The sequence below is a fragment of the Lemur catta genome, chromosome 7, assembly GCF_020740605.2.
Source record: "Lemur catta isolate mLemCat1 chromosome 7, mLemCat1.pri, whole genome shotgun sequence".
Taxonomy (NCBI): domain Eukaryota; kingdom Metazoa; phylum Chordata; class Mammalia; order Primates; family Lemuridae; genus Lemur; species Lemur catta.
In genome coordinates this window covers 42,332,517-42,345,662 of record NC_059134.1, presented here as the reverse complement: position 1 = coordinate 42,345,662, position 13,146 = coordinate 42,332,517, and the positions used below count along the sequence as shown (strand labels likewise).

The window sequence follows — 13,146 nt, the reverse complement described above, 5'->3', positions numbered from 1 at the left end:
GCCATCCATCAGAATTGCCATTTCCTCGTTCTCCGTGGGCCAGAGCATGGCTGGCCCCGATAGACCCTTATAAGAAGCATGCGGATGACCCTGGCTTCTTAGGGTCCGTAGGATGCTAAGAACTGCATGTCAGGTCCCTTCTCTACTCCTTTCCCAGCCCTGCCCCAGCTCCAGTCTGGAGGAAAATAATTGTCACGGCTTCTTTCTCACAGCCTATCACTGGGACACCTCTGACTGGATGCCGGGGGCCCGCCTGTCGGACATAGAGGAGGTGCCCAACTACGAGAACCAGGACGGAGGGTCTGCACACCAGGGCAGTACGCGGGAGTTGGAGAGCGATTACTACCTGGGTGGCTATGACATCGACAGTGAATACCCACCCCCTCACGAAGAGGAGTTCTTGAGTCAGGACCAACTGCCTCCTCCTCTGCCAGAAGACTTTCCAGACCAATACGAGGCCCTGCCACCCTCCCAGCCTGTCTCACTGGCCAGCACACTGAGCCCAGACTGCAGGAGAAGGCCCCAGTTCCATCCTAGCCAGTACCTCCCTCCCCACCCATTCCCCAATGAAACGGATTTGGTGGGCCCACCTGCTGGCTGTGAGTTTAGTACTTTTGCCGTGAGCATGAACCAGGGCACAGAGGCCACAGGCCCGGCAGACAGCGTGTCTCTGTCCTTGCACAATTCCAGAGGCACCTCGTCCTCGGATGTGTCGGCCAACTGTGGCTTTGACGATTCCGAAGTAGCCATGAGTGACTACGAGAGCGTGGGCGAGCTCAGCCTCACCAGCCTCCACGTCCCTTTCGTGGAGACTCAGCACCAGACGCAGGTGTAGAGGCCACATTGCCGGCGCTTTGCCCCGTTGGTTACGGAAAAGTGGAAGGAGATTGGCTGGGCTCATGTCTCTCGATGGAGAGTAGTTGGTGGAACTAGAAGGAAGTATGGAACTTCTTCACAGGTCCTGCTGTCACAAGCAAGCTTGATTCCAACTGGGTGAAAACGAAAGGCTCAGAAATTGTTTCTGAGAGATGACCGGTAATCCTGGATGTCGGTGCCTGCGTTCCCGGCCAAGAGTGCAAAGAGGGAAAACTTCACCCACTGAGTTACGCCGTGGAGCTTGTATGGCTTTGTGCAGTATTGTGCCCTGGAAGGTGTTACAGCATCAGTCCTTGCAGTATTAAAAACTGGCAACAACCAAAGAAGCGTTGTTGCATGTAATTTTAAGCCAATGAATTGAAAATAGTAGTAATGATTGTTGGAAAAGTTAGTCTCTTAGGCAAAAGAAAAGAGAAGCAAATATTATTAAACAAACAAAATGGGCTAAAGCCTTTAAAATCAACTCTATTTTTTTTAATAAGCTGCCCAATTTTCAGCTATAAAATTAGGTTCGAGTAACATGTTTTAGTATGCTCAGTCATTTCTGTTCGTTTGTTTGTGTTAAGCATTCAATATAATATAGTTGGGTTTTATGATCTTTGAGAAAGGTATCAATGAAGAAGCTACTTGGGTTCCATTTTGCGGGTTAGGGAGGAGGTTAATGTTGTTCGAACATTAGAAAGAATGTGATTATCTAGTTTTGTGTTTTCTGGTAAATATTCCTGTCCGTAATGACAGTTCTCACATGGCTGCAGAAATTGGCCTTTGTTCCTCTCTTGTTCTCTAGAATGAGAGATATTTAGAAGTTTAAGCAGAATTCACAAATTCAGAGGGAAAAGGAAAAAATGATACTTTCAAAGTTTTCAGCCTGGATAATCACAGTTCTTGATAATGCAGATAAAAAGTGTGTGTTATTCTAAATTGGTAGCGTCATCATTATAAATACAATTACGTTAAAAAAAGAAGAAAGTAGATTAGTTATTGTGTATAAATTACAATAGTGTATGTGTCTGGGCCTATGTACAAATAAGTGCTTGCACTCAATAAGGCTGCTCTTGAGGAAAGCTAACGTGAAGGTTTTAGGAAATAGATCATATTGAAAATCCTGCCAACGAGCGTGGCATACCTTCCAATTTCTCTGATCTCTATGATGTTAGAGAAACATTGAATGCCATATTTTACTCCGGTTCAGTTAACTTTATTTTGGTACTGCCATTTATATTAACTGAAAGCAAAACTGTGTTTTTTAAAAACAGTATTTTGCTATAATTTTCTAGAACTGACCTCTATATGAAAAATGTGTAATACTTAATTACACCCTAGGGTTCTCCTCCCATCTCTTTGGCCATGACTTTCCAAAATCAACAGGAGCATCATTCCACTGGAAATTTAGTAACCCAGTCCTCAAAACTGAAAGTTGACAAGTTGAGTGACTTTCCTCTTTTGCTTCAATCAGATTATGGCCACCGGAGCAGTGGCCATGGTAAATAAATGCATATTTGCACTATCTGCTTAATGAGCAAATCTGTGTCCACAGTTTCTGATGGCATATGGCATTGGTGTGTAAACCGTACTGTCCTCAGTCTGCGTATCATCCACTCAGATAAATTTTTAGTTGTTTCAATTGCGCTTAATCTACTTACATCTTTGTAGGAGTCAGTGTTTCTGGACATTTGTAGTTAAAAAAAAAAATTCCTTTTCATTCCCAAACTTCCTGAGTAAGTAGATCCACTTCCCAGGTTTTTCAGCCTTTCTCCTCCTGTCTCTTGGTTAGACCTACTCATGGAGGCATTATCCACACTGCGGTCTTGAAATAAATTAATTTCACTAAGGCCGCTTTCAAGAATAAAGTCTTTGGTACCTTTCTTATGTAAGAAGCACATTTGCAAGAATCACAGAAAAAATGACAAACTAATGGCCTAGAATAGAATCACTGCTACACTTTTAATAATGCAATGACATAAAAACCATCAAAGTAAAACCAACAATTCATTTCTTTCCCCCAGGAAATATTAGAATTAGATTAATGCTGATGAGTCACTACTGCTTACACAGCATCTCTTCAAGGGAAAGTGCCTGACTGACACAGTAATGAAGAAATAAATAGATCCTAATGCAGTTGTGAAGTCACTGAAGAAAATTGTACCCACCCTTGGCCCTGACCTATATAAAATACCTCTTTATTCAGGATATCTTCCCCTGATTTTTTGCAGAATAGCTCTGCAACTAAAAATATATCAGACGAGCATGTGTTATGTTTTTGTTCATTACCTTTAAACACATCGCTTATCACTTCACTTTTAGGAAAATTAGATTACCCTGTAAATTACGAAATGGTTTACAGTCAGGACAGGAGGGAACTATGTGGAGATGACCACTGATTCAAAGAGCTGGAAGGGTCTGATTTGCTAGTCCAACATCCTTATTTTATCAAAGAAGAGACATGCCCAGAGAGGGGAAGGGACTAGCAGCTCTCACAGAGGACACTCGGTAGCTGAACAAGGACTACACCAGCCCATCTGGCCAATATTCTTCTTACCTAACTTTGTTCACCACTAAACTTCCTTGAGCTTGGGAGCCACCTGCTTCTGATGCACCCTCTAACCTCCCACCATCCTTTCTTTGGAATATGCTAGAAAAGAAAAGTGATGGAGAATATTTCTCTGGAAGCCTCATGATCTTATGTTTCCTCACAGGCCCTCTAGGAAGGGTACAGTTTCATAATTCACACATTTCTTTGGACATTCCTCTAAATACTGCTTTTGCCACATGAATGTTTCTAAAACAAGGACGAAATGATCATTATTGAGTAGAACTCAGACCAGTCATCAGTTGTAGTGAAACTTTGATTATACTATTACCCACTGCATGCATTTTTGTTTTTGTTTTTCTTTTGTTTTTCTTCCCACCAACACTGGCTGCTATTCCTACCCCCTCCACCATGATGAACCACGTGGGAAATATCTATTAATACACCAATTTGTTTTTTCTCTTTTTTCTAACATGTATAGCCACCTCCTGGAAGCCATTTTCCATAACTCGTTGTAGGCACTTTACTAATACAGCACACATCCTGATTAGGTTGAGAGTAGCTGGATTGCTGGTTTTTGCCACACAATAAGCAAGGGCTTTGGGGCAACAAAAGGTGAATAAAGTAGGTGCTTTGTTTATTCCCTTCTGTCTGTGACTACTTTGCTGCTGAGTTCTATTCCATGCCAGCTTTCCATGTGCCCTTCCTTGTTCTGTGCATTCATGAACTGCCAGGTTTAGACTTAGTGATGGGAATAGGTCAAGTCCATGCATTTGAGGTTCATCCTATCAGAGGATCAGTGTGAAGGCCTGGAAAGGAAACTATTCATAATTTCTGGGATTTACCTGGAACTGCCCTAGGAAATCCCTAACACATCCTGGTTAAAAAGCAAGTAAAATCTATATGCCATTGGCCGCCTCCTGCTTCCTTCCCTCCTCCACCCTAACCACTGCCCCCACGGATGCTGTGTCTGCGTCATCACCGTCAGGGGAACTGAGAAAAGAGATCATCAAAATAAATTATTTAAGACCCAGAAAACAGTTTTATGTGAAGTAATTCAGGAAGATCTAGTGTTCTTCTTGCACGGGTTGTCCAGATAATTGTCTGGCCTCTTCACTCCACTGCCCTGTCAGTGCACAGATTTTGCTAAGATGATTAAGCTTTTACGTTTCATGTTTTTAGTTTCAAACCCTGGGAAATGGAGAGCTGAAGAGGCATTTATTCAGTATAATCATTTTGTGTGGTCTGTAAGAAGGTAGTTACGTGTTTTTGCTGGTTTGTGTCCCACAATGTTCAACTGCACATTATTCTGATGAAAATCCACAATGTCTTTGAGCTTCTGGTGGTTACAATGCTGGGGTTTAAAGTCACCATTTGTGGGTTTGGCATCAGGTAATATTTAGCCATCTGGCTAAGAGATAGGAAAAGAATAAGTATTTCTTTCCTTATGTAATAATGAAAAGCAATAATTACAAGTATGTAATAATACACAAAGGCCATAATTAGTCTCTTCCAGTGTTTAGGATGCACTTGAGAATCATATAGTCGTTTGGAGTGTGTTTGGACCCATTAGTATGTATTGTAGTACCCTTCCAGCAAACAAATACCTGAATTGCTACTATTTAACAATCTTATGAGCCCATACTACTGCATTTTGGGAGTGGCAAATGTGTTTGGAAATGGAAGCAGTTCTTTTTAAGCACTGTATCAGAGAGATTGTCTTGTACATTTGCCTGTTGCAAACAGGCTGGTTTGTAAAAGATGTATGTTTTGGTGTTTAAAATGTTTATAAAATTGTATATAAATGGTTTCAATTTTCCAGGATTTTGTAGATACTATATTTTATGCCTATCAGGATGCTTTAATTTGGGGGGTCGAATATAACACTAAATCATCCATGCTGTTGGTCTGCAAAGTTTTGAGGTAACTACACACACAGAAAGGACTTTAGATTTGAAAGTGATGTTTTTTAATCATTTCAAAATGTAACCTTTCTTTTGTTCTATATTCATTTAACTTTCTCTGTTTTCAAGAAAATGTTTTCACTGAATTTTTTTTAAATGAATGTGCTTTGCCCAGTTAGTATTTGATTTTTATGCCATTTCAGAGTCAGAATGAGGTATATCATTTCTTCATACATATGCACACTCAACTAAACTTGCACACACATCACACACCAAACCTTATGCAAAGGGGAAAGCTAACACTTAAAATGAATTGTGTCCCTTATAGAAATGGATTGTTTCTGCATATATTGCTGTTGGCAGTATTCAGTCTTGTGTTCTTTTTCTAAAAAATGAAAGAAAAACAAAACAAAAAAACAAAAGACAGCCAAAAAAAAAAAAACAACAACAAAAACTCAACAGTGTACAGGTTTGTAACTGCCAAAATTTGATGGTTAAAACAAGTTTTCAAGTAAAAAGAAAAAAATGAAACTAGCAATTGTGTTGACTCTTTTTAAGTGTTTCCTTGTGTTTGTCTTTCATTAATTGCTCACTTCACACTTAGGAGAGCAGATTCTGCAGAGCATGGTGGAAAGACAAGCCAGGCTCTTTAAAATCTCTAGTCTGCTCAAAGAGAGGGGTCTGTACTCTGAAGGGGATGTTTTTGTTTTGTTGTGTTTGTTTGCCTTTTTTTTTTTTTTTTTTTTTACTTACCTCCAGAAAGACTTCCATTTGTTTTGGGGCACATGTGTTGAAATCTTATGTAACTTCTTACTGGGCACACACCCTGTGGGATTTCCCTCATGAGAAGAATGAAAAGTCTACTGGAGGCTTGAACAGATGAGGCTCATCGAGTGCCACCTCCGCAGAAATCTCTCCTAAGCACGTGCCCACCTGTAGTAGGCAGCAGCTCCAGTACTCCTCTCTCTCAAAAGTTGGGCGCAAAATTGGCACTTGAGTTTTCCTCCAAAAAGCTCCAGAACTTTTTTCTATATGGAGTGAAAGACACTTAAAGTATATACAGGAGAAGTTGGGGGCAGGGAGTAGGGCTCAAACTGATGATTTAAAGAGGATGTGACGTCATAAGAAGTTAGCCGGGAACCAGGAAGAACTCCAGGAGGAGAGGCACGCCCTTTGCCTTGCCCCTGTGAGCACCGGCAGGGAGAGGCTCAGGCCCCACGGGCTGCTGACAGAATCATGGCCCTGCCTGTGCCCGCAGTAACTCCAGCCGCCCCACCCTCTGGGGAATGGCTCTTTGGTGGGCATTCGCCTCCTCACTTGACATCCTCACTGATTTCAGAAGCTCACCTTTGGCTGTACTCCCTGCACAGCAACCGTCCGGGCACTTGGCTGTCCCCGCAGTGGTATGCAGGTAAGTGTTTAACAAACAGCCGAAAGGGAGTGGGAGGCACTAATTTGTTATCTTTGCCAATTTCTGTGATATAAATACTCTATCATGGCTGATTTCAATTTACCAAGGTAATTGGGATGGGCTCACAAAATTCCAGAGAGTCTTAACAGCCGGCACAAGCCAGTATGAGCCAACTTTAGCTCACACGGGCTCCCCACTATATCAGAAGCTGCTTAAGAATGGGGTAGTGTCTTCATTATGTTGGTATCCCAGATTCCCAGTGCCTAGCCAGCCCTCATTAAACGTTTTCGATGGAATAATTAATCAATGATGTCCCCAGCTGAATCCCCTTGTCCTAAATCCTTCCTCATTTTGGTAAATTTAGCAACTTCAATGAAAAGGATTTAAAAAGAGGCCAATGTCTGAAACTGGGGGAAATCTCCTGCCTTGCAACCGCTCACCACATTGATGTGTTCGTGAATTGAGCATCAGAAAAATATCAATGTGTCTGTCTTTCATGTGGCCACTCTTAGCAGAAAGAAAATTAGTTTAAATCACCACCCATACCTCAAAAATGATAGAGCAAACCAGAGATGTCAATTAAGAAATAGTACTGATCTCTTAGGGGAAGAGGAAAAGAATAAGACATTTGATGTCTATCTTCATTCTCTGCTGGTTCATTAGGATAAAAGGACTAGCAGCTTGGAAATAGATGGCTGAGGAAAGGTCAGGTTTTTTTTCTGTCCCTGGGTTGGGATCCCCAAGACCACTCCCAGGTTTGATGATTCACTAGGAAAATCCACAGGACTCAGCACATAGTCATACTCGTGGCTAAGATGTATTACAACAAAAGGATACAAAACAAAATCAGCAAAAATTAAAGGCACATGGGGCAAGTCCAGGGGGGACCAGACACCAGCTTCCATGGGTCCTCTCCCAGTGGAGTCACACAGGGTGTGCTTAATTCCTCCCCACCCCCAACCAGCAACAAGTTATGTCACTATGTGTGAAATGTTGCCAGCCAGGGAAGCTCACTGGAGACAGCAAATGGGGTTTTTACTGGGAGCTGGTCATGTCAGAAGCCTCTGGCTGGGATGTACCAAAATTCCAGACTCCCAGGAGGAAATCAGGTGTTTGGCATAAACAATATTGTTTGCACAGTTTAGACTTAGTGAGCCACTCTTACCATTCTGGAAATGGTGAGAAACTCTCCTGAAGTCCAAGTTCCCAGACACCAGCCAAGCACCAGTCTTGTAAGCAGGCCTCCCAAAGGACAGCAGTCGGGCTTGCTATGTTAACTCCTTTATGTACAGTCCCTCTGAAATTTCTACCAAACTGACACTCCCCCTGTTTGCCCAAACTCCTGGCAGTTACCAAGCTCCCTTCTTCACAATGTCCATTGTGAGTAGGTCGAAGCTCTCTGTGTGGCCCACACGGGGCCTTCTTTACCTGTCCTCCATGGAAGAAAAGATCTGGCCAACATGATGCTGCCAAAAGCATCCTGGGTGAATGCAAGCCAGGCAGGAGAATGATTCTGTCCAGCAAAAATTACCATCACCTCTGGTGACCAGTTTTGGATAACTGCTAGTTTTGATGCACAACTGGATGGTTTCCCAACCTAGATGTGCAGCTTGAAGCAGTTTGGCTCATTTCTCAAAATTCTTCCATTTTTGTCTCTATTCTTTTACTTTTTAAATTCTATTTAATTTTCAGTCAATTATGCCTACTCTATATTGTTTTTAATAAAGAGGATTTGGAACAACTTGAATATTTAACAATAAGTAATAACTTGCAACTGGCACAAAAATTAAAACAGCCTAACAAGCCAAGCAGGAACAAGTGGCCTAAAAATGGAAAATTTTCAAACTGGGTGCTGTGACATGTGCCTACAGTCCCAACTACCTGGGAGGCTGAGGTAGGAGGATCCCTTGAGTTCGAGTCCAGCCTGGGCAACATAGTGAGACCTCATATCTAAATTTTAAAAATAAATTTTAAAACTATATAAATTTTAAAAAATGGAAAAATTTTAAACTTAAAAAAGTGTTCCTTTATTTTATTTTTTCTAATTTTTCCCTGTTTTAATTGCCTTCAAATGGTTTCCCCCAGGCAATAATCCCACCAACAGTTACACTAACTATGTAACAACCTATATAACTCACTGTCTCCACCAAGTTCATGGAGCTAGCCCCATATTCCAGAAGCCATACTGCTGTTCTAGATTCCCAGGAGATCCTAGGTTGGGGATTGCCATGGCTCTGTGCTGCCACCATGAGAACTGGCTCTCCAAGCCTCCACTTCTATGAACATTGCCACCTGTGCTACTCCTCTCTGTCTGCCTAGGGACAGGCACACAGAGGAGAACAGATGGCTGACTGGCAGAACCCATTCTCGAAAGCACCAGATGCCTTGCTCTCAGGCCATCCATATGGATAGGAAGGTCCAGGAAAGATGGATATTACCAAGAAAAGCATAAGCAGATCCACAGCACCTAAATGCTGAGCTACTGTAACATCAGGCCACGTCTGAATGATCATTCTATCACAACATTTAACCTTGAGATTGTCTCTGTGATACAGAAAAACACAAGGAATTGCTGCGTAAAGCATGAATTTCCCTGAGTTTTGTCAGAAGCAATTGTACTACTCAGGCTGTGAAGTTGGGGTCTATCACTTTGTTCTTAAATTGTGGGCCACGGACCAGCAGCATCGGCCTCACCAGGGAGCTTGCTAAAAATACAAAATCCTAGACCCACTGAATCGGAATTTGTGCGTCAACAAGGTCTCCAGGTGATTCTTATGCACTTAAACATCTGGGAATCACTGCTTTAGATTTCCAACCCGAACCTGACACTCACCAGCTGTGCACTGTTACTTAATCACCCTGTACCTCAGCTGCTGCTTCTACAAGATAGGTTGATTACAAGAAGACAATAATGCAAAGTGCTTCATACAGTGTCTGGCAAATAGTAAGCATGCACATGGTAGCTACGTGTTATTTTTCCCAACTTTCATCCAGGCCCCAGTGTGTAGAATGGGCTTTAATCACTTCCAGGGGGCCTATCTAGTCTGGCTGCTAGGGACATAGTTCATTTTATAATGATTTTAAAAATTAATAAAAAAGAAAAATCCTTTGAGTTAAGCTCAGGTGGTCTCTGGAGTCACGTTTTCTGAGAAAATTCTTTGGAGCATTATCCAGCATCTTCTTTAACTGAATGTGTTCTGCACAGAGCGGAGTGCCAGGGCTTTGCATATCTGCTGAGGCTCATCATCTCTCTCACTCGGTCGTTTTCTAGCGAAGCCAAGGCTCTGAGCAACTTCAGGAGCTGCTTCTTGAGGCAGAGACTTTGAGGCTGGATCATTTCTGTGACCCAGAAAAAAATAGCATTTAACTAGGTCACAAAGGAATTCAGTGACAGATGAGGAGGATCTTGGTGTGTGGGAAGACTAACAGTCGGGATGCTTGTTCTAAATAGCAGGAAATTGACTTCGAGAAAAATGAGATTAAAATGACCAAGGGAACAGCAACTGCGGGGACAAAACTAAAACACAGTGATAAGATTTACTGTGTAAATAATCCACCTAGCAGGGAAAAAGGCTGAGGATGGGCTCTGAGCACAAAGGGACTTTTTCATGTCTCCAGATACAATTAATTAAGAATTCAGGATACAAGGTAATTAGAGAAACCGTAACCCGGAGGCATACTGCTGAATTATGCTGATCATTTTTAACAATGATTAATTTTCGGCTCATATGGTGTAGATTTTAAGTTTGGATAATATGAAGAGCAATGTTCACACAGCACGGTCAGCAAATTAGATTATTTCTTTTGATTTTGATTTTCTAGCAAAAATTGGGATCGAATGATTAAATCTAAATCATGGAAATGATTGTAGGAACTAAAGAATACTTGAGAGGAAAATGTACACACTGCAATTGAATTTCATGTCTTCCTTAAAACCAAGCTAAGTGTTGCTCCCTTTGTAATTATTGTGCATGAATGTGCACACCTGTGTGTGTGTGTAAATCTAATTATTTGATGCTATGTACTGAGACAAGGGGAAATGCCTAAATTATTTCTATGTATAATGGAAGTGATGTTGAGTTACTAATGAATTACACCTGCTTCCCTTGACCGGTAGAGGCTGCACATGTTTTCAGTCTCCAGTTAGTACTCATAGAGTTAAAAATTAAGAACTAAATTGACTTTTTGATGAACCTAGCATGCACAGATGTGCTACAACCTACGATACTTACTGAAGTACTCAATGCCTTATTTCGGGCATTGCTTATGTAAATATTTCCAAGTACTTTTTGTGATGCTTTTAAATAATTCACCAGCTGTCCACTGTGCATTTTTAAGACAGAATGATTTTCGGATATTTGTTGCCTCATTTTGTATCTGTAAAATCCCTACTTTAATTGTACCGTTCAGACTTCCAAAGGTACAAGCTGTACCTGAAAGTATAGCTTTGGTTTCAGAGAAACCTGGCTGTGACTCCTGTGGTGGGTTGCCTTGTGTCCCACAAAAAGACATGTGGAAGTCCGAGCCCTCAGTGTCTGTGGATGTGACCTTATTTGGAAATAAGGTCTTTGCAAATGTGATCTAGTTAAAAATGAGATCATATTAGAGAAGGGTGGCCCCTAATCCAAAATGAATGTTGTCCTTATAGGAAGGCAAAAAGAGACATAAACACACAGGTGAGGAGAATGCCAAGGGAAGACAGAGGCAAAGTGTGATGTGTCTCTAAGCTAAGGAACACCAAGGACTCCACACCCTGGGAGAGGGACACAGAACAGATTCTCCCTCCGAACTCCCAGAGGGAACCAACCCTGCTGACCCAACCCTTACAGTTCTGACTTCCAGAACTGTAAGAGAATACACTTATGTTGTTTTAAAGCCACCCAGTTTGTGATATTTTGTTATGGTAGCTTTAAAAAATTAGTACACCTTCTAGCCAGGTTTGAGACCTTGCACAAATTTTTTAACTTCCTTGAGTTTCTGATTGCTTGATTGCTTGCCTGCTTGATTATTTATTTATTTATTTATTTCTGGGTAGATTTCTCTTCTGAAATACTGGGTTTTACAAACCTTACCTACCTTATAGAATCAGGGTGGTATTTAAATGAGATGATGCGTATGGGTGCTTAGCACCGTACCTGGCGCATATTAAAATTCTAGTTTCTCCTCGGTTCAAGATGGCTGGCAGGCCAGGCGTGGTGGCTCATGCCTGTAATCCTAGCACTCTGGGAGGCTGAAGCAGGAGGATTGCTTGAGCTCAGGAGTTCAAGACCAGTCTGAGCAAGAGCGAGACCCCATCTCTGCTAAAAATAGAAGAATTAGCCAGGAGTAGTGGTGCACACCTGAATTCTCAGCTACTCAGGAGGCTGAACCCAGGAGTTTGAGGTTGCTGTGAGCTGTGATGATGCCACTGCCCTCTACTCAAGGGACAGAGCAAGGCTCTGTCTTCAATAAAAAAGAAAAAGAAAAGAAAGAAGGCTGGAGACAGAAACACAAACCCAATACCAATAGAGCTAGCCAGCCCTGTCCTCAGGCAAAAGGACCTCATCTGTGCTTCCCTTTTAATTCACAAGCGGCAAGAACAATACTAAAGAAACTGTTGTTGGGGCTGGTGGGGGAGAACTCTCCACACTTCCACCACCCTAACAATTCCTATTTTTATTTTCTATTGTTACTTTACAATCTTTTGTACATTTGCATCACTTTTCATAGTTGTAATCACAGTACAAAATATTCTATTTTGTATTCTGTATATTTTAAACATTTTTCTTCTACGAAGTCATCATAACTAAGTTTTAATGATTTACCTTCTTTATGTTTGAGGGCTATAGATGAATTCATGGAGCTTCCAAGCTGGAGCGCTGAGGGGAGAGGGAGGAGAAGAACGTTTAATCTTCTAAAGCTGGCATAAGGATGTCCCTTTCCCTGGGACATCCCTGGATTGCGGGCCTGTCCAGGGGGCAATTGTGTTCAAGAGTGAGAGCCCTTCGAGACGTGGATGCTGCCTAGAGGCCATGAGAGACCTTGAGGCCAGGGCTTAGCACCCAGCTTGGCACAAGGAATGGGCACTTCCCAAATCTTCACACCTTATTTTCCAGAGGCAACCTCCTCAATTTTCTGCAAGGGTTCCTCAAGGCTGCTTTTGTTGCTCTCAGTTTTCATGTTTATTTGGGGTGGCTGAAGGAGATTGTGGACCTCTAAATCGCCCCCCAAATCACCCCTTGGTGTGCCCACTGATCACATGTTTAGCCTCAAGGACCACCTGGAAGAACCACTCCTCCCCTGAGAGTGTCACTAGACCACTAAAGCACAAGCTCCAAAGAACCTGGAGTCAGGGTTCTCCAAGGAACAGAACCAATAGTATGTGGAAAGGAGGGGGTGGGGAAAGAGACAGAGAGAGAGAGAGAGAGGGAGAGACTGCCAGCTGA

The 13,146-nt window shown here is 42.1% G+C and overlaps 1 protein-coding gene across 2 annotated transcripts in view; it reads left to right on the top strand.

Moving 5' to 3' along the window:
- FAT3 (FAT atypical cadherin 3) overlaps nucleotides 1-1,710 on the top strand; it is a 489,892-nt gene extending 488,182 nt beyond the window's left edge. The window contains exon 25 of one of the 2 annotated variants that reach the window (XM_045557142.1): nucleotides 213-1,710. In XM_045557142.1, coding sequence (XP_045413098.1) covers nucleotides 213-835 — 623 coding nt within the window. In that variant the 3' untranslated portion in view covers nucleotides 836-1,710. The remainder of the gene's footprint in view (nucleotides 1-212) is intronic. The other variant, XM_045557141.1, reaches the window with a different exon arrangement.
- Nucleotides 1,711-13,146: the final 11,436 nt, after the last annotated feature.